This window comes from Bos javanicus, chromosome 7, assembly GCF_032452875.1.
Source record: "Bos javanicus breed banteng chromosome 7, ARS-OSU_banteng_1.0, whole genome shotgun sequence".
NCBI classification, from domain to species: domain Eukaryota; kingdom Metazoa; phylum Chordata; class Mammalia; order Artiodactyla; family Bovidae; genus Bos; species Bos javanicus.
The window spans coordinates 108,478,600-108,500,085 of record NC_083874.1 but is presented as its reverse complement, the minus strand read 5'-3'; the positions used below and the strand labels follow the sequence as shown (position 1 = coordinate 108,500,085).

At 39.9% G+C, this 21,486-nt stretch overlaps 1 protein-coding gene across 3 annotated transcripts in view; it reads right to left on the bottom strand.

Moving 5' to 3' along the window:
* MAN2A1 (mannosidase alpha class 2A member 1) overlaps positions 1-21,486 on the bottom strand; it is a 213,384-nt gene that overhangs the window by 38,804 nt on the left and 153,094 nt on the right. For all 3 annotated transcript variants that reach the window (XM_061424531.1, XM_061424532.1, XM_061424533.1), the window contains exons 13-16: positions 19,073-19,238; positions 16,720-16,938; positions 15,878-16,000; positions 12,693-12,807 (exon numbers count right to left, since the gene is read on the bottom strand). In XM_061424531.1, coding sequence (XP_061280515.1) covers positions 12,693-12,807; positions 15,878-16,000; positions 16,720-16,938; positions 19,073-19,238 — 623 coding nt within the window. The remainder of the gene's footprint in view (positions 1-12,692; positions 12,808-15,877; positions 16,001-16,719; positions 16,939-19,072; positions 19,239-21,486) is intronic.

Genomic DNA, 21,486 nt, shown 5'->3' with positions numbered 1-21,486 from the left:
CTCCCAGCACATGAGAGGCACTGAAGAGCTGAGTGAAGAGAGGCGGCTGTGTGGGGGCACACAACCAGCAGGTACCAGGTGCTCCGCGTGGACCACACTGCGCACACCTCGTAACCCATCAGTTCTGGCCCCAAGCCCAGGAGGGAGTCATCTGCCCCAGACCACAAGGTCTGGCAGAATCAGGACTAAACCTCTCAGCCATCACGTCTCAACGGCAGACCAACTACTAGAAAATGTTGAAATTACCTTCAGACCAAGGATTGAGAAATATTTTGTAGGAACTCTAAGCAGAGAAGAGAGGTCCAGATTATTTTTAAACAAGGAGAGAAGGCACTGATCTGCGATCTGATATACTACAAGAGCTACTGAATTAAATGAAATTAAGGGACAAGGCTTGTCAAAACCTAAAATTTCACTAAAACAATCTCAGAATCTCTTCTGAAGTGTCACAGACACTTTAGAAGCCAATAAAGTAATATGCATTAAATATTAAAGTCGCACAGCCTAATCACCTCTTATCTACCTCGAATGGACAGCGATCATGAGCACAAGTGTATGCACAGCGCACTGGCGCCAAGAGGAGAAATCTGGGGAAACGCACTAGACGCCGCCAACGGGCAAAGGAACAGTAAAACCAGGTGGGCACATCCATGCTATGGAACGCTCTGCGGCAAATGAAAAGCATGAGGCAGCTCTCTGTCCCGGCAGAGAAGGGGCTGATGGAGAAAGCAAACAGAGCATCTGTACAGTCTGATACACTTTATGCTCAAAACATACACAGATATAACATTACAGATTTCTTTGAGTGTGTGTGTGTGTGTGTGTGTGTAAGAGAGAGAAAGAAAGGGCCCACATATTAGCTGTCTTAAGTAGTGGACGCAGGACAGGAACAGTTTTCAGAGAGATTTTATGCTATATCTATGCTGTTGTTGTTGCTCAGCCGCTCAGTCGCGTCCAACTCTTTGCGACCCCATGAATCGCAGCACGCCAGGCCTCCCTGTCCATCACCAACTCCTGGAGTTCACTCAAACTCATGTCCACTGAGTGGGTGATGCCATCCAGCCATCTCATCCTCTGTCGTCCCCTTCTCCTCCTGCCCCCAATCCCTCCCAGCATCAGGGTCTTTTCCAATGAGTCAGCTCTTCCCATCAGGGGGCCAAAGTATTAGAGTTTCAGCTTTAGCATTAGTCCTTCCAATGAGCATTCAGGACTGATTTCCTTCAGGATGGACTGCTTGGATCTCCTTGCAGTCCAAGGGACTCTCAAGAGTCTTCTCCAACACCACAGTTCAAAAGCATCAATTCTTCTGTGCTCAGCTTTCTTTATAGTCCAACTCTCACATCCATACATGACCACAGGAAAAACCATAGCTTTGACTAGATGGACCTTTGTTGGCAAAGTAAAGTCTGTGCATTTTAATCAGGTGTCCTGGTTGGTCTTGGCTTTTCTTCCAAGGAGTAAGCATCTATTACTTTCATGGATGCAGTCACCATCAGCAGTGATTTTGGAGCCCAAGAAAGTAAAGTCTGTCACTGTTTCCATTGTTTCCCCATCTATTTGCCAAGAAGCGATGGGACCGGATGCCATGATCTTAGTTTTTTGAATGTTGAGTTTTAAGCCAGCTTTTTTATAGCATGTGAAATTTTGTCAAAAGAATATGTGTGCACAGACAGACATAAATACTATGTATTTGCATTTTATACATAAAAGTAATTTTAAGCATTTTTTTTTTTTTAAAGAACATTTTCTGAGGCTGGGACAAAATGAAACTAAGTAGGCAAGAGCTAAGGGTCAGAAAGCAGCACCCTGCGGACTCTGTCGCTCAGCACTGGTTTTAAGGAATCAATAAGAGGAGTCCTTTGTGTGTGGGGAAAAGACTGGATGGCACTTCCAATGTGTCCCGTGGGCCTTAAGAAGAGGTGGGGCAAGCAGCCTGGAAGGGCTCATGGCTGGGTGGTGCAGACAGAAAGCCCGGGGCTGTGGCTCTGACAGCAACCTTTGAGAATCCCAGGCATACCTCCTCAGCACATACACTCTCTTCATCAGATTATTCTAAATCCACCCAGAATGGCCGAGTTCAGCCCTCTCCACCTGTCTAGGTCACCTGACTCTAGCAATTCTGAAATGCACAATACACTCTTCCAAGGAACATGCCTGATAGTCAGACAGCTCGCTCATGACAGTGAAACCGTTACAGGAACGAGAGGCAGCAGCGTGGGAGAAAGAGCAAGAGACAGCCTCGTTCCCGGTCCAGCAAGGATTCAGTCCCTTATTTAGTGGCACTCAGTACGTGCTGAGGACAAGGCGTCAGATCAGATGGAAAACAGCAACCGGCCCATATTTAGTGGCACTCAGTACGTGCTGAGGACAAGGCGTCAGATCAGATGGAAACAGCAAGCGGCCCACCCACCTGCAAAAGCAAAAGCTGATGATGGGAGCCCCAAGAGAGGCGCCTAACCACCAAAGAGAAGTTTAACTGAGATGTGACGCAGACAGGGGATCACGCAGAACACATCCCAAAAGACACCCGCCCAAGACTCCTAAAAGACACCCGCCCAAGACTTAAGGCAAGGTCTTCATTCAGTGACTGTCCTTAAAATGTTGGCTTTGGGGCAAAACTGAAATGTGACGCAGACAGGATACCACGCAGAATACATCCTAAAAGACACCCACCCAAGACTTGAGGCAAGGTCTTCAGTGACTGTCCTTAAAATGTTGGCTTTGGGGCAAAAATGGAACTTTGCGATCAATCTGCGGTCCTCGGCCCGTCTCTCAAATCTGTGCCGCAGCAGAGAGGCCTGGGCCCTCACGTCAGAACAGAAGCAGGACAGGCAGAGCTGTCGTGGAAAACTAGGGCTTCTCATTTTGAACAGCCCCCCTTCAATCCGGGGAATATTGTTTCATGTTTAAGTGATCAGAAATTGAAACAATGTTCCTGGTGTGTGTTTACTTTGTGACACTGTTTTTCTAAACGCAGGCATCCAACTTAACTGGGCACTGACACGTGGTTATTACTAATAACTAATACATACTGCTTAGGTAGGCACATACATTTAAATGACAGTTCTCACAATGATGATAAATTTAGTAGGTCAGCATGGAGATGATGTTTCTTTAAAGCAAATATTATCATTACTATATTTAAAAAAAAATGTACTCCTATCTGAATGTACCAAGAATAGAAATGGTAGTAATTCCCACAACCAGATGACCTTTTTCTTCATGTTGACTAACTCAACTTATCATCCATTACAAGATCTAACTTATCCTCTAAGGTACTTGGTGATTTCCAGGTCTGTAAATGTTCACACTGATTATTTCTCCACAAGTGAAAATTTTAACATCTGCTTTCATGAATACAAAGTTTAGTAAATTCACTCCAAGACTCAAACTTAAGAAAGTGACAATGCATCACTGTGTTTCATTCATAAAGCAGGAGATAAATAACTACCCCTACTTACTGACCAACCTGTCACGAGCTCGGCACTAGTCAATACATTTTATGCTTTTCGTTCCACGAACTCTCAAAATGATGCAAAAAGTAAATGCACACTAGGAAAGGTACAACATTTTGATCACAAAGATTGCAAATTCTGGTTAAAGATTATACCAATTAAGTATGCTATGGGTGAAAAAGCCCTAATAACTGAAACACAGACGACAAAACTAGGAAGCTGTCCTTTTTATTTTTTTCCCTCTAATAAACATTGATTTTAAAAAACAACACGCTTTCTTGGAAGCCTCATTTTGGAGGAACATAACACCTACATCACTAACATTCTTTCAAATCCCAAGCAGAATCGGTCTTACTAACCCTGGCTTCCTCCCAGAAGGTGCATAAACAGCTCGTGACCTGCATTACAGGCTTGGGCTGGTCTAGTGCAGGCAGGGAGGAATGCTGGAGGAATCTCATGGTCTGTCTGCCTCCACACCGACAGTCACTCTGGAGTGGCCTGCCTCCCGTCCTCACAAACATGCTCTTTTCCAAGCTGCCTTTAGAGAGGAAAATCAGATTTCACTGAGACAAACCTGCCATGCAGGCATGTGATTCTTCCTCTTTAACCACACTTTGACTACTCCTTCTCCTAACTTTCCCCACCCACCAAAGAAAACAAACAAACACACACACAAAAACAAAGGCAGCCGCATTCCTCTTACCCACCCTAACTCCTGTGGAGCTGAACAATTAAAGTACTGGTGTCTGACTGAACTTTAATGACTAGGAACAAAGATTTTTGCAAAACACAGTTTCCAATTGCTGGTTTTCAACAAAATTGAAGGTTACCCAATAACGTTGTCAGACAGTAGATCATTAAAAATAATTGATTACTGTTTGGCAATAGATCACTGTGATTTATGGAACATAACTCAGAAGGAATTCAAGGAATTAGATAACATGCCCATAACTAAACTCCTTCTATTCCCACCTACTTATTTATGTTTTCAACATTCCTTTGCCTTAAATTTGTAAGAGCAAAAAATAAGAATAAAATAAAAGCTGAAACTTATCTTACTCTAGCAATAAGTAACATTCACCAATGAAGGCATAAACATTTAGGATACAAAAGGTACAATTCATCTCAATAAGATGGCTAACAAACACATGAAAAGATGCTCAACATCACTCATTATCAGAGAAATGCAAATCAAAACCAAAATGAGGTACCATTTCACGCCAGTCAGAATGGCTGCGATCCAAAAGTCTACAAGCAATAAATGCTGGAGAGGGTGTGGAGAAAAGGGAACCCTCTTACACTGTTGGTGGGAATGCAAACTAGTACAGCCACTATGGAGAACAGTGTGGAGATTCCGTAAAAAACTGGAAAGAGAACTGCCATACGACCCAGAAATCCCAGTGCTGGGCACACACACCAAGGAAACCAGAATTGAAAGAGACACGTGTACCCCACTGTTCATCACAGCACTGTTTATAATAGCCAGGACATGGAAGCAACCTAGATGCCCATCAGCAGATGAATGGATAAAGAAAGCTGTGGTACATATACACAATGGAGTGTTACTCAGCCATTAAAAAGAATACATTTGAATCAGTTCTAATGAGGTGGATGAAACTGGAACCAATTATACAGAGTGAAGTAAGCCAGAAAGAGAAACACCAATGCAGTATACTAACACATATATATGGAATTTAGAAAGATGGTAACGATAACCCTGTATGTGAGACAGCAAAAGAGACACAGATGTATAGAACAGTCTTTTGGACTCTGTGGGAGAGGGAGAGGGTGGGATGATTTGGGAGAATGACATTGAAACATATTTAATATCATATAAGAAATAAATCACCAGTCCAGGTTTGATGCAGGATACAGGATGCCTGGGGCTGGTGCACTGGGATGACCCAGAGGGATGGTACAGGGAGGGAGCTGGGAGGGGGCTTCAGGATTGGGAACACATGTACACCCGTGGTGGATTCATGTTGATGTATGGCAAAACCAATACAATATTATAAAGTAATTACCTCCAATTAAAATAAATAAATTTAAATTAAAAAAAATAAAAAAATAAATATTAACATGCTATCATTAAAATATATATATTTCTATTAAAGTTTATAAAATAAATTATCAAAATGGTATATATATATTAATTATATGTTTTTATCAATTACATACTATTAGTAATAATTTTATAACTCAATCTCAAAGAAATTTAATACTTTTGAGTTTTAGGATGACAGAATCTTAAAACATATATGTGTGTGTATGTGTGTATATCTTTCAGAAGAATAATGAAAAGTTGACCAATAATAAGACTCTTAAGTATAAAGTATTATATTGAGGTAAAATTTGGTGGGGGAAGTAGAATGGAAACACGAATTCAAGGAGAAAATAATGATATGAAATTAACTGTTAAGGAGGGCTTGTTCAGGCTTTTCAAAAATGCATGATTTAGTATCAAACTGCTATGCACTGGTTATGCTTATTTTAAAATGGCAATATTTACAATGTGCCAAATATAACATCCTTTGCAAAAATTTAAATGTATAAAGAAAAACTAGATGTCAACTTGCAAAAATGTAAAGGACACAGATTCTTCAAATTCTTATAAGAACAAGGGAATTTGATCTCAACAAATCCACTTTATACTTTGTGATCTACTTTTCCTCCTTTCTGTCCATTCAAATGACATTTCTCCAAGACCAAGCCTCTCAAAAGCTCACTTTTTAAAATCAAATCTTCCCCAACTTCCCCAAACCTCCCATGACTTACTGTGTAACTGGGCCTGTACCTGTGAAGGAGATACACCACTCAGTATGTGCCGGGCTTTGTGTACATTAGCTCAGTTTATCTCCAACACTCTGGGGAAGACTATTACTGGCACCGTTTGCAGGATAATGAAACCGAGACCGTGCAGGTCATAACCGGCACAAGGTCAAATGAAGCAGGTGTGAGGGCTGGACTGGAGGGCCCTGGCTGTCCCTGCGGCCTGGGCTCTTGACCATCATGCGCCCCTGGGCGTCCCGCCCCGGCCTCTCCGTCTCCGTTGAGCTCGGCACACACTTGTGGAGGATGATGCGGTTTCCTGTTAGGAAGCCATGCCTTCAGTGCAGCAGCTGCCGTCAAACAGCCCCCAAGATAACCTGTGAGCTCTGAATTTGTGCAACCAGAATGTGTGTATAGTCCCTTAAAATAACCTTCCCTTTCATGCCTGTAGGGAATAATCAGATTCAACACATAGCCACTTATTTCATTTTTTTTTTAAGTTCCAATTAACAGAAAAAAAAAAATCCTTAGCAGTCAATTGCATATTATGATATTCCAAAAATGTTTTAATTACCTAAGTCTGCCTAGTCATAACATACTTAATGCTTTTTACTCTTAAATCAAGCTAAATATGGAATGTAGTCCTGGGAAAAATGAGAGATTGATTGCAAACCATTTTAATATCCTCATGAATCTTTTTATGGAAATAAAAACAATTTCAGCGAAGCTCTGAGACCTTGTTCGTGAGTGCAAGGACTCCAGGGATGAGGCCCCAGATTCAAGCATCCTTAGAAAATGAATTCAGAAGCAAGAAGCCAAGCACCAAAGAAGCTCCATGTGAAAATAAGTCTTGTGAAGACACCTTGATGGTGATGCCTAATTGACCATCCGGTCTTTCTCTCTTAAGAACTTACAGAGCAAACCAAAGTCATTCTAGTTTGCTTAGAGGCAAAACTAAAGGTTCAGATCTCTAATTCCCAGTGTGAACTCTCTCAACATGTTGAACTGGATAAAGTTCATTTCGATTCTCTGAAAGTTAAGGGTCATGTTATGAATCCATTTAGATTATATATTCAAAACAGAAGGAAAACTAAGCAAGCTCTCTTTGATTACCAAATATGCCCATGGAATAAAATTATCAGTCATTTCAGCCAAAGGAAAATCTTTTCTTCCATACTTTTTGATGGCAGTTCATTACATTTTACCCCCAGGCTACTCTGTACTTTCTTTGCCAAAATCCATTACATGCTACACTTTTATAATATGATTGGTGGAAAACAGGTAAACGTATTGCATTTTAGATATTTCTCCTAAGGGTTTAAACATGGTTTACACTGACATACTCACTCACTCACAAATAGCTGCCTAGAAGAACACAGTTCTGAGGGAGGGAAAGGCCTTGCGGGTGTATATTATAACAGATCTGAGACCCAAGCCGAGTGCCAGTGACTACGTGCATGACACACTGGCAACCAACCGCAATCTAAGTCTTCAAAGCAGCGGCTGATGTCAGAAAACGAGGGCTCCAAAGTCTATAATTACAGCTCCGAAGACAAGCGAAACTAAACCGGTGAGTGTCACTCACTGATGATCGCTGCAAGACAGGCATTTTTTGGTGCCGGTAAAGTATCAAATTACTATAACTCAGGGGGGTTTTTGGCTTGTATCATATTCTATCTTCTAATCCAAGCTTAATGATAAAAGCTAAAGTAGCATATTTGGTAACACTTAAAAGTTTCAGTTTAATGAAAGATGATTACACTACAATAAAAAATGAATCCCTACCTCTTTCACCTGTTCCTCCAGAAAAATGTTATTTTCTACAAACAAAAGAATATTTTAGAAATCATGGAATGCTCTTAAAGGGCATTTCATTAAATTATGGTCACTATGAAAAGGGTTTCTTATTTAACCTTTTATGAGGCAAAGCATGATGTCTCATTAGAAATCTCTGAAATTTCTCTGATCTTTTGGAGATTTTAAAGCTCATGAACACAAGATTTCTTTTAGTTCAATATTTCTAGGAACCTTTTTGAATATGATGTCTGAACAATAACGAAAATAAAACCACACTGTTTTTAATAGCTTAAATGATGTTAAGGAGAGACTTTAAACTGTATTGCTTATTATTTTCAGAATCTAGAGCGAACACAAATAGAGAAACTGAAGTTAAATACCAAATCAAGAACAAACCAGAAGCCAGGCTGAACCCAGGCCTCCCAAATCAGTTTGTGTCAAAATCAATAATGACCACATAGTTTATGTAATTTGGGAAGTGTTGCTTGACTTTTGTCCTTGACTTTGTTTTCTGATAAAGCTTAATTTCGGCAAAAGTTACTTTATGGAGAGAAGAATCAAAGAGTAACAAAAAAAGATTTTGAGGAATTTAAATATATTTTTTTCAGGTTTGCATTACCTTAGGTTTTTAAAAGAATGTTTCAAGTAAACAGAATTTGAAAGGTTTACTATAACAGATATTCAGTAAGACAATCCATAATATTAACTCATTTTCTGTTTCTTTACTCTTGCTGTTGAGAGATAAGACAGTCTTTTGTATGATTAAATGGTTTAGTAAACTAATAGTTACAATATATAATCATAAAATATTAATAGTTTCCTTCCCTTCAGCCCCCATTTGTTCTTGGATCCTGAACTTAGTACTAACAACAAGCTCTAGTCATTAATACTCATTCAAATAACTGTATTCTCAATTTAAAAGGGGAAATTCATCTACGTCAGAAAACAGATCCATAAGTTAAATTCAATAATAGATATTTCTGTTATCTTAAGAAATTTTAAACCAAAGTCGGTTTACAAAAGCATGGAAGTCGGCTGAAGTATTCGTAGCACCAAACATCAGGTCAGTCTGTCTACGCATTCTGATCAGTTACTCAGAAGCTTAGCTTACAAGGAGTCCTACACGAGGCTGAGGTCGAGAAGCGTTTCCTAGTACAGACACTTGAGCGCCACATAACCAAGGACTCTTCAGGTATCGGGAACACCTAGAGAGGAAAGCTCCCTGAAGATTTCACATCTCAGTCACAGGCCTGGGTGAGTGATTCAGTTAAAACCCATGAAGACAGGATCCAGACAACCTGTGCCCTCATGCGGCAGTGTATGAAACAAGGATAGATAGAAATAGATAACAGAGGCCACCAGGAAAAGGCTCCAGCTCCACAACTGGGCTTTTTCTTTTTTTTTTCCAGGACAGAAATACGTTGAGAGGGTCTCAAATACAAACATGGGAGGGTGTACAGTTTGAAAGAAAGCGCTTCAGGTGATATAGTATCTCCATTTCTCCACAGTCTTGCTGGGGGAAAATGCTCTAGGCTTGAAACAGTAAAAAGAAAGATGGATCTGACTTTGAATAGTTACATATGCTGGTTTCAGGTTCAGTCCAAGCAAGTACAGTAAAGCTCATCTGGAGAATCACTTTAAAATCACATTTTATCTAACTTATCTGTCATTTCACACAAATTTCTGAAGCTTCCTGCTTTCAAGCTGCAAAAATCTAACATCAGCTCAATTTATCCCACCCACTGAGACATCTAGGGGCAATCTGAGCTCTTTTTATTTTTTAATTATTATTTTTGTTATGCTAATACTCTAAGTGCCCAGTTCAAAACAACCTCTATTTCTTAACTGACTAATCAGAGCCAGTCTTGCCACCTTGGAGAGCAGGGAAGGCGGGTGGGGAGCTGGTGACATCTCTTGCCCTGCTCCTGCCTAAGGGCCCATTAGCCCCTGGGCCTTTCTGACCGCTCAGTGGGGGACAGGAGGGGAGGAGAGGCGGAAAGACAAGCTACTTAGTTTTGAGGAGTGCCTATCTGTTGGGCTAAGCAAACAGGCCAAGGTGGAGCATAATAACTTCCAAGCTGGCTGCTGAAGCAAGACAGCAAGCTAAGCTACAGCCACAGAAGTGGAAGAGGGCCCTTGAGTTCAGAGAAACCACCCTTTGATATGAGACCCAGATCCTGTGGACAAACGAAGAAAACTCAGAAGCTGCACTGGTGAACAAATGCAATTAAACAAAAGCAAAAGCAGTTAAGCAGACACACCTGCTGGAACATGAAGCTAGACTTTTCTGACGAGCTGCTTCAGCATTTACTCTGAGACACGTTGTTGCTTAGCCGCTCTGTCGTGTCTGACTCTGCGACCCCATGGGCTGTAGCCCGCCAGGCTCCTCTGGCCATGGGATTTCCCAGGCAAGAATACCACAGTGGGTTGCCATTTCCTTCTCCAGGGGATCTTCCCAACCCAGGGATCACACCTGCCTCTCCTGTATCTACCACTGAGCCAGCATGGAAGCCCACTCCGAGACATTCCCTATTTCTCAAAATAACTGATGACAAGCAACAGTAAACCACGCTTGACCAAGCAGGTCTGGACCGAGGCTGCACTGTGCTGGATTCCAGACAGAACCTCCCCATCAAAAAACAGTCGTTTTAAGCAAATTTAAAAGTAGACAGGCACACCTTCTGTGTGATCATGCTACTTTATATCCGTAAGATGAAACCTGTGGCTATAGCTGAAGATGGAATTTTAGGGCTCTCACAAATGCTAAACAATGGCCTATGCAACGGTACAAAACGAAGGCCAAACACAGTGCTTCTGACTTAAAATCTTTCAAAGATTATTTCAAAACTACAGACTTTCTTGTAGTTTCAAAGTGTTTGCAGATAATTGCAAAAGACACCAAGTTAGTGTCTAGTATGATTTTCCCTGCCATCTAGAAGAACTTTTACTTTTTAATTCAACATATGAATCATGGGTTACCCTGAAAATGTATCACATAAGAAGTCACATAATGAAGTCTGTTCATACCTGAAATTCTACTGGGTACTTGGAGTATTACCAAAACAAAAATAATAATTAAAACATAAATACCCAGACCTTAGATTGCCTCTAGATGTCTCAGTGCATGGGATAAACGTGAGCTGACGTTAGATTTTTGCATTGATGAGATTTTAAGTTAAAAAAAAAGTTAAAAACAAAGTCAAACACTGAAATCTGAAAACTGAACTTAGCTAAATAAGAAATTCCCTGAACACAGTAGGCTTTTGTTATTGTTCAGTTGTGAATTCGTGTCTGACTCTTTTGCAACCCATGGACTGTAGCCTGCCAGGCTCCTCTGTCCATGGCATTTCCCAGGCAAAGAATACTGGAGGAGGTCACCATTTTCTTCAGAGGATCTTCCCAATTCTGGGATGGATCCCGCATCTCCTGCATTGACAGGCAGATTCTTTACTGCTGAGCCACCACAGAAGCCCAGAGCAGCATTTGCTTCCCCATAATACCCAAAAAGTAAACAGTGCCTGCCCATATATTTTATTACTTGTTTTGAAACACTTTTTGTCTACCTGTCTACAGATTCAGGGAAAGAATATTTTCCTTTTCTAATTTTTTCATCTTAGCTTACAGCAACAAAACATTTAAAGTGGCATTTTTATGAGGTCTTTTACTAAAAGATTTGATACAATAGTAAATGGTCTGGTTACTAGGATTAAAAGTGTGGTTGGAAAGGTACTCCATGCTAAAAACAGTGAATTAAAAATCAACCAACCTAACTACACAATTCTGAGACTGGGAACCATAGGTCCATTCAAATCGTATGGAAAAACCAGTGCTACTGGTCACAGTTCAGTTTCCAAACAGATAAAAGGCCTACTTCTTATCGCTTGATTAACAAAGAAGCTACTTCAATACTGTGCTAAAAGTAATAAACTGTCTGATTTTATATGCTGCAAGCTAATGAGTTGTAAACAAACAGAATGAGTGTAGAATATTTTTCTTCTAAAGTTAAAGTCTAATAATGTTAACTATGGCAATAACTTCTATATTTGAGGCAGGTTGTGTGTATGTGAGAGAGAGAAAGGTAGTCAGTGATCCATTCATTGAAAGCCACATTTGATATAATTTCTATTTCTTAAAATAAAAAATACTATACTGTTTTTAGATCTGATAAAAGAGCTCACAACTTATGACAAATACTGCAATAAGAAAGAAAAAGTTAAAGTGAAGTTGCTCAGTCGTGTCTGACTCTTTGTGACCCCATGGACTGTAGCCCGCCAGGTTTCTCTGTCCATGGTATTCTCCAGCCAAGAATACTGGAGTGGGTTGCCATTTCCTTCTCCAGGGGACCTTCCTGACCCAGGGATCAAACCCAGGTCTCCCACACTGCAAGCAGACACTTTACCCTCTGAGCCACCAGGGAACCCCCTAGAACAAGAAGATATACAGAAGAAAAAAAAACACGTATATGTAGGGAGTTAAGTGTTTGACCATTTTTGATTATTGAAGGGAAAATACCAGCATTTAAAGTCATATGATGAGTATGAGGTCAAGTTTAGACAGATGATTGTGTCATCTTCAAAAACCAATTGCTAAATTATTAAAACTGACACAAGAAAAGCAAGAATTCAAGAATCAGTATACATGTTTCACAACTGCATTTCTCTGTTTTCTTACCATGTATGTTGTACAGTCGAACTCTGTGGGTAACATGTTCAAAAAAGCAAGTCACATCTGAATAAAACCTTCCACGCTGCACTCTGACAAAGGGTGGTGTTGTGTAAACGTAAGGCTGAGGAGGAAATAACATTTTTAAGAAAAATGTTTTGGCTTTTAATTTTTCCAAGGGATGTTTATTATAGTTTCCAAATTGGCAAATACATATCATGTGATATTGGTAATATTAAGTGAAAACCAAACCTTATAAGGTATCAGACTATGCACATGCTATAAAAATTGAATATACGGTTTTACATTAGACAAAAACTGCTGAAAATAGAAAATAAAAATGTTACAACTTGATTGGTTTAGAAGATCTACAAACATTTCTCCCTGCCATAAAAATTTCTAATTAAAATTTTTCTATATGGTTCCTATGTTATCTATGAGAAAGAGCAATACTTTTACAACAGTGACGTTTGTTTCCCAGGCAAACATTATAACCACGGCCCCCTAATGTTCAGGGTTTGCAGCATGTGGCTGGAAGGACCACAGGGACTCATCTCAAACAACCTGGAAGCAGGCTTCAGAACACGGCTCAATCCCAGCCAGGCTCACTGCTCTGTAAAGCACACTGCCCTGTTACTTCAAAGAACTAAGCGGATATGAAGCCAACTTACAAACCTGGGAAAACTATGGCAACCACTGGTTTACTTTTCATTATTTAGAATCTAGAATCAAGAAACTATGGGAATAAAACTTATAACTTACACGGTAAAGAAATGAAATCTAAAGCACTTATGAAGAATTTTAAGTATTACACATCTTAGAAGGCTCAACAGCAGCATACAAAGCTAGTCTGCAATGCAGCATAAGATTTTCAGTACTGTGTAATTTTCTTCCATATTTACCTCTTTGGTTAAGGAAAAATATTCTGAATTTACTATAATGCTTTACAGTTAACAAAGCTCTTGTACCTAATCACCACACAGCTAGAAAGCGTGGAGGAGGGTGGGAACTAGGATGGGGATGTCTGGGTCCCCACCTTTTCCTGGCACACCCAGCTGTCTCTTTCCCTGGTGTTCTTTTATTTCTTCTTTGTAAACATATGATGATTCTCTTTTTCCTACTATCTAATATTAGAGTTATTTAAACATAAAATAATTTTTTAAAATAGTAATTACAACTGTCTGTGTTTAATATTCTATAGCATAGTTATTTTTTTTTAAGTCAGTCAAAACAAAATACCTGTGTAATGACAAAAGCTGTTAAGTGAGAAAACACTGATGTAGCTTATATTTAGGATCCATTGCTCATCCTGAAATGTCTACTATGATCTATAGCTTACCTTTAATTCCTCAATGATTAAAAAAAACAGAAACAACAAATAACTAGAATTCTGAGCATGACCTAAACAATCCCTTAACATCTATATTTGATTTTGGTTAGCAGGCTTTTCTAGAGCAAAAGTAACTTTTTTAGGAGACAGGACCCTAGGCAACAAAACACAGAATATTTAATTTATCTTAAAGTGGAGAAAGTTGGTGTAAGTGTAAAAGCAAAGGAAGAAACTCTAAAGAAAAAAATACAAAATTGACTACACAAAAATTAAGAACGAATATAACAGAAAAATAAAATAACAAACTCAGTGATACACTGAGGACATATTTTTCAATAAATAGGAAAAAGGATTAATTTTATAATATATAAAAAAATCTTTATAGATCCACAAGTCATATCAGTAGACAAATGGCCAAGAACTTAAATAGGACACTCACAAAAGAAATATGAAAGATAAATAAAAGCATTATACAGTTCAACCTTACTAATAATCACAAAAATCATAACAGTAAAATATTTTTCATCTGTTATCATAGGTTAAGTATGTAATGTGGCTAATTCTCAGAGTTTAGAGTAGTATGCTAGATAGCTACTTTCAAAAACACACTGCTGGAATGAATATGTATCTTTCTAGAGAGGCAAGGAAGATAAGTAGTATCTATATGTCAAAAGCCTTAAAAGGCTCCAGACACACAAAATGACTCTTCTAGAAAATTATTCTCAGGAAATAATTAGCACTGTACAAAGAAAGCTTATCACAATTTTACAGTAATAAAGTATTGGGAGAAAATGTAAAATGTACATATGCAACAACGGGAAATTCTTTACTTCCACATATATATATATAATACACACACACTTTTTTACTGTGAGGACACTTAAGTTCTACTCTTTTAGCAAATATCAATAATCCAACACAGTGCTATCAGCTAGTCACCATGTAACGCATCAGACTCTCAGATCGCGTTCACCCTACAGCTGAAGTTCTAAATCACAGAAGTGTGTATTAAAATGTGTTTTCCAAGAGCATATGAGATTGTGAGCACTGTCACAATGAAACACAAGACATATTCACATGCTGCTACTGCTAAGTTGCTTCAGTCGTGTCCGACTCTGTGCGACCCCATTGACGGAAGCCCACCAGGCTCCCCCGTCCCTGGGATTCTCCAGGCAAGAACACTGGAGTGGGTTGCCATGATACACACAGAATAAAATATGGTAAAAATACAACATTGGCAAAGGTTTTCATGGGCTTGTAGAACAGCCGGCCGGTGGAGGCAATGGCAACCCACTCCAGTACTCTTGCCTGGCAAATCCCAGGGACGGGGGAGCCTGGTGGGCTCCCGTCTATGGGGTCGCACAGAGTTGGACACGACTGAAGCGACTTAGCAGCAGCAGCAGCAGCAGCAGCAGCAGAATAGCCAGCAAATATTATTCTTCGGTTTTCTGCATTAAATGTGCAGTCAGGGTAGAACACTTTCTTTGTTTGTTTTTTAAAGTGCTAAATGTTAAGAAGAAAAATGGCTCAGTGGTCAATCTATCTTTCCCACACGGCTAGGAATTTTGTGTTTGTATCTCTGCCATGCCACGTAACAACTCAGCAGCACCCTAATCCCAAATCAAATCTAGCTTCTTTCCATACAGAGCACTTGTCCCCTGTAGCATCCTTACTGAATTTCAACACTGAGAAATTACTGTTCACCTAACACTCAACTAGAAATTGCTAAGTGTCAATAATGATATATGAGGGGAGCTAATTCATCTATTCCTAATAGACGACCATAACATTGAGATGCATTTAGTATGCTCCTCACTACTCTCTCAGTAAGTGCTTAGTCACTGCTACGAGCATCAGCTCTTACCTTGGCCTCCCCGTCAGGTAAGAAGAGGTAGGCACCACTTTTATCCTTTTTACTTGTGGTTCCATACCATGAAAACTGTACTTTCGCTTCAATACTTTTACCATCTCCTTTATTTAGCATTTCCTAAGGATAAAAAAAAAATTTTTTTAGTATAAGTTAGTATTAAGACATAAACTTACTGTGTCTAGCTACATGCATATGTCTATTTTTTAAAAATTACCTTATGATAGATTTATAAGTGATTAACATTCAGCCTGTAATATTCACAATTCTTGGATGAACACTCCAAATTTTATACTTAAAACCTCAGGACTGAAAACCTCCACAATAGAACAAAAAGAATACATTTCACCAAAGAAGAAAGACATATACAAATTAAGACATTAGACCAGTACTTCTCAAACTTTCTGTAGTAAAGGAGTGAATTTATTTTTATTTCCACTATGCATGAAGCAGCATTTTGGTGAAGTACAATGAAAGTTAATTAATTAAAAAAAAATTAAAGTGATATGCCAAATATAAACTCATTTTTTCTTATTAGATTTAATAGGCATAAATCTACTCAGTCTAATTACTTTCAAAGTTTCCATAAACATTTCCAAATAGCCACCAATTGCATACTCATCTTGTGGACTAGTACCAACCAGTCCACGGGGCGGCACCTCACAGACCACACCTGTGAGCAGCAGGGGCGCGGCGGACCACAAGGGGACGGTACACGCAGCTCTCCATCCTTCCCTCCAGAACCTGTGTCCCCTTTTCCCACTTTACACAGGTAATCTACATATGTTATAATAAAAGTGACATGCCTTCTGTAAATTTCAGAACTACTTGGAACATACCTCCATAAGCCCAGATTGACCAAAGCGCAGCCTAATAAAGGAGTTCTCTAGAGTTATAGCTTCTTGAGCACTTTTTATATTATTCATGTTAAAAATTCCTTCATTTGCTATATTACCATTATATAGGTCATATTTGGCTAAATGTGGATTTGAACTTGATGTTTCCAAAATCTTATACACTTTCAGTCCCAGTGGTGGCATCTCTGCTAGAAAAGATATCTTTAAAGATAAAGGAGAGAAGTTATTAAAGAGAAATGCAATCTACTGAAAGGAAACTATATTTCTAGTACAAATAAGCAACTACTATGTTTAAGAAAGAATATAATACTATTCCATGTTTTTATAACTTATGGGTGGAGTATTCACATTTCTATTTATCTAGGGAACCTAGTAAATTCAAGTGGGTAGGACTATCAAAGACATTAAGGCTTTTATTCAATATACGAAATTATGTGACCATCCTCAATTGTCCCACAGTGCTCTTAATGGATGCTCAGATGGGGAAATGCTCCATGATGTAAGGGTTTACCGTGACAGTGATTTTAGGAATCATTGTACAACACTATGGTAATTCAGTACATTCAAAATGAAAAATGATAAATGTAACAATGTAAACATCAAGCATATTAGTTCATCAATACCAGACATCAATGCCTGGGAGGTCCAGCAGATGCTGAACAGGCACGGAGGAGGCACCCACCAAGGGACATGATCCAACCTTTCAGGAGCTTCTGCTCCAATCTCGAGGCGAGGGGTTTCCTGTAAAATCTGATCAAAACCTGTATCATAGTTTCTTTTCTTTCTAAAGGATAATAAATTCGTAAGAGCAGCCAGCAATGCCTTTTAATTCTCTTTTAGAATCCTTAGCTTTTGTCTGTGTCTTCAGAAATACAGTTTATACTCCGAATTTTAGCAGTCCAACATTTCCGGTGACGGGGGGCGCTCAATTTAACACTGCATACTTCAAGACATTTTCCCAAAACACTTAGGACTTGAACCCAGACATTTTTTTCATAATTATATCTTAGAAAAGAAGCATCTTATTTATTTAAAAAGTCTTTCTTTATTGGGATATTACTGTAATCTTTGCAATGAAAGTTGGAAGTATCCAGTTATTTAGAAGGAGGTATTTATCTTCTTTTCAATACTTCAGTTCAGTTCAGTTCAGTTCAGTCGCTCAGCCGTGTCCGACTCTTTGCGACCCCATGAATCGCAGCACGCCAGGCCTCCCTGTCCATCACCAACTCCCGGAGTTCACTCAGACTCACATCCATCGAGTCAGTGATGCCATCCAGTCATCTCATCCTCTGTCATCCCCTTCTCCTCCTGCCCCCAATTTCTCCCGGCATCAGGGTCTTTTCCAATGAGTCAACTCAGCGCATGAGGTGGCCAAAGTACTGGAGTTTCAGCTTCAGCATCATTCCTTCCAAAGAAATCCCAGTGCTGATCTCCTTCAGAATGGACTGGTTGGATCTCCTTACAGTCCAAGGGACTCTCAAGAGTCTTCTCCAACACCACAGTTCAAAAGCATCAATTCTTCAGCACTCAGCTGTCTTCACAGTCCAACTCTCACATCCATACATGACTACTGGAAAAACCATAGCCTTGACTAGACGGACCTTTGTTGACAAAGTAATGTCTCTGCTTTTGAATATGCTATCTAGGTTGGTCATAACTTTCCTTCCTAGGAGTAAGCGTCTTTTAATTTCATGGCTGCAGTCACCATCTGCAGTGATTTTGGAGCCCCAAAAAATAAAGTCTGACACTGTTTCCCCATCTATTTCCCATGAAGTGATGGGACCAGAGGCCATGATCTTCATTTTTTGAATGTTGAGCTTTAAGCCAACTTTTTCAGTCTCCACTTTCACTTTCAATACTTACAACTCATTAAATTGAGTTAGGCAAAAAAGTTCAAAATTTTACAAGGAATCAGAAAAGAGTTACAATATACACACTTACAAAAATGAACAATATACATACTCATAGTGCACTAAAAATAACATGTAATATACACACTAACAAAGATGTTAATATTTTGGAAAACAAAGGATCTATTTTCCTTTAGAGTCATTTCACTGGCCAGTGAGGGGGGCTTCCCTGGTGGTCAGCGGTAAAGTATTCACTTGCCAATTCAGGAGATCTGGGTTCGATTCCTGGGTCGGGAAGATCCCCTGAAGAAGGAAATGACACCCCACTCCAGTGTTCCTGCCTGGAGAGTCCCATGGACAGGAGAATGGCAGTCTACTGTCCATGGGGTCCCAAAAGAGTCAGGCATGACTGTGCAACTTAACAACAGCAACATTACAAACTATACCCTGGCTGTGCCTCCTTCCGCTGCATGGGGTGTGCATACCTCGTAGGCTGTCTGTGAGACGGTTGTTGCTGTGTCCCACACTGCACTCATTTGGATTTCCACAGGCTTTCCTGAAGCAGAGGACACTTGTGCTGCAGATGAGCTCACACAGACTGAGACTACAGAGCTTCGAGCTTGTTCTGAAGGGTTATAGACCACGAGATACCTGTAAAAACAGTTGCTTTACTAGTGGGGTCTCAAAACATTTGTCCTTTTTTCACATTATTTGTAAGATTTCAACTCACAGATAAGCATAAAGCCAACCCAAGGAGAAGAATTTTCAGAAACATTCCAGTAAAACTTTCAAAGAACAGGCAATTTTCATCACAACAAACACCACATTGTACAAAGGGCAATGAAACAATGATTCACTTTCTAAGAATGAATGTTATACAAACGGAAGACAACAACAGGACTGTTATCGCTATTTCTATGTCCTAGAGAATGACTTATGTACATATGGTTTTATTAATCTGAAATAAGCAGCCCTATACAATATCCTGATCCTTGCCTAATCTGAATACAAAAATATATAAATTGCCTGTTTGCATTTTGAAAGTGAAAGTCGCTCAGTTGTGTCCAACTCTTTGTGACCCCATGGACTATACATACAGTCCATGGAATTCTCCAGGCCAGAATACTGGAGTGGGTATCCTTTCCCTTCTCCAACCGGGGATCAAACCCAGGTTCCCACATTGCAGGTGGATTCTTTACCAGCTGAGCCACAAGGGAATCCCTTAACATTTGCATTTTAGTCACAATTAATTTCAATTAAAATTCTGACATTCACTTTAGAGGACTAACACACAGTGAAATATATGGCTGTACATGCAGCCACACGTGTGTTTTATAAACAGGGGTCCCTATTATCCCAGAAAGTTGATCCCAGAAGAAAGATCATTTGAAGCAAATTCACTTAAAATAAGAGGCTGAAATCTTATAATAAATAGTGGTAAAAAAATTGATTGGAACTTAACTAGAAAAGGGAAATAAAGACTATTAAAATAAGTTTAGGCAACATTTGCAAATAAGTGCAGTTCTTAGAATGAAGTGGGGTTTTGGCAAAATTTTTCCAATAACACCTTATATTAGCACACATCCATCAAGTAACATTTAATTTTTACATGATGGTTTTAAACATAACTATATTTGTTAAGAATATTCAAGGTCTTAATCATTTTTCCTACAGTTAGTTCTCTCTCGATTCTTTGATATTTAGATAATTGTCAGCTGAAGCCCTGAACAGCCTTGGTTTCCTCAATAGCATTAGGTCCTCACCGCTTCACGGCTTTGCCTGTGAGCAGAAACGTTCTAGATCACATCACAGACTTCAGGAATTATGCATTCTTTGTAAGACCTATGATTTTACTTTATAATATATTTACAACATATTATCTTCAAACACAAGAAACAGCATTTCAGAGAGGATACCTGACTAACAATACAACTGATTCATTCGTGAACCCTTTCATGGCATTTCCTGTACTTTCACGTACATTCCTGTACACTCCCGTAACTTCAGGAGCACAGAGTCAGGCAGCCAACCACGCCTCCCTCTAACCCGGTAGGTACTCTAGCAGACAGGGTCCCAGCTACCACTGTCTGCTCAGTGCGTCTCAGAGTCGAGCAGCACGTGTCCTGCACATTTCAGCTGCGTTGCAAATGGTTCATTAGGAAATAAATACAGTGACCGAAACGAAAGTGAAGGATAAAGGAAAAGGTGGATGTAGCGTGAAACCCATAAAACGTTGACTCGTACGTTATCAGGAGAAGCACTTTTGATTGACTCAGTATTGTAATATACCAAAGGTAACAACATAAGAACGTCTTTAGCTCCTTTAGACTTGCAGTATACCTCAGGGTGACGAGCTGTAACGTCATTTGCGTTCACTGAGACCCCATGTATATTTGAGAAAAGAGCATCAGAAGCATGCAGTCAAAAACAAGACAAAACAAAGCAAGACTCTAGGTAACGCACTGAAGCCCCGAAGTCCTAGACCAAACCCCACTGTGTCCAAGTAGCAAGGAGAGGGAGAGCACCGCCCCTGAGAGGCGCGCTGGGCAGACTCCCCTGAAGGCATCTGCCAGCCCGTGAGTGCCCGCCCACCACCCTCTACCGGAGCTTAGGTTTCCCCGACGGTTCTCCAGCCACACTCACACCTGGAGAGCCACAAATGCCAGGGGCTTCAGCGTTACCAACTAGACTGCACTACCTCCCTCAGCTGCGCGAGGGCAGGAAGGTGGTCAAGGATCGCTCACGCCCAGCATCAGACGTGCAAAGCAGCGTCCCAGAAACGAGTGGCTTACTACTGAACCCCACACATCCAGAGGCTCAGCGCCAGTATGAGAAGAGCTCTCTGTAGTCTGTGTTTGTAGGCTGAAGGCTTGGGCCAGCCTCCTAATTCTGTAGAAGT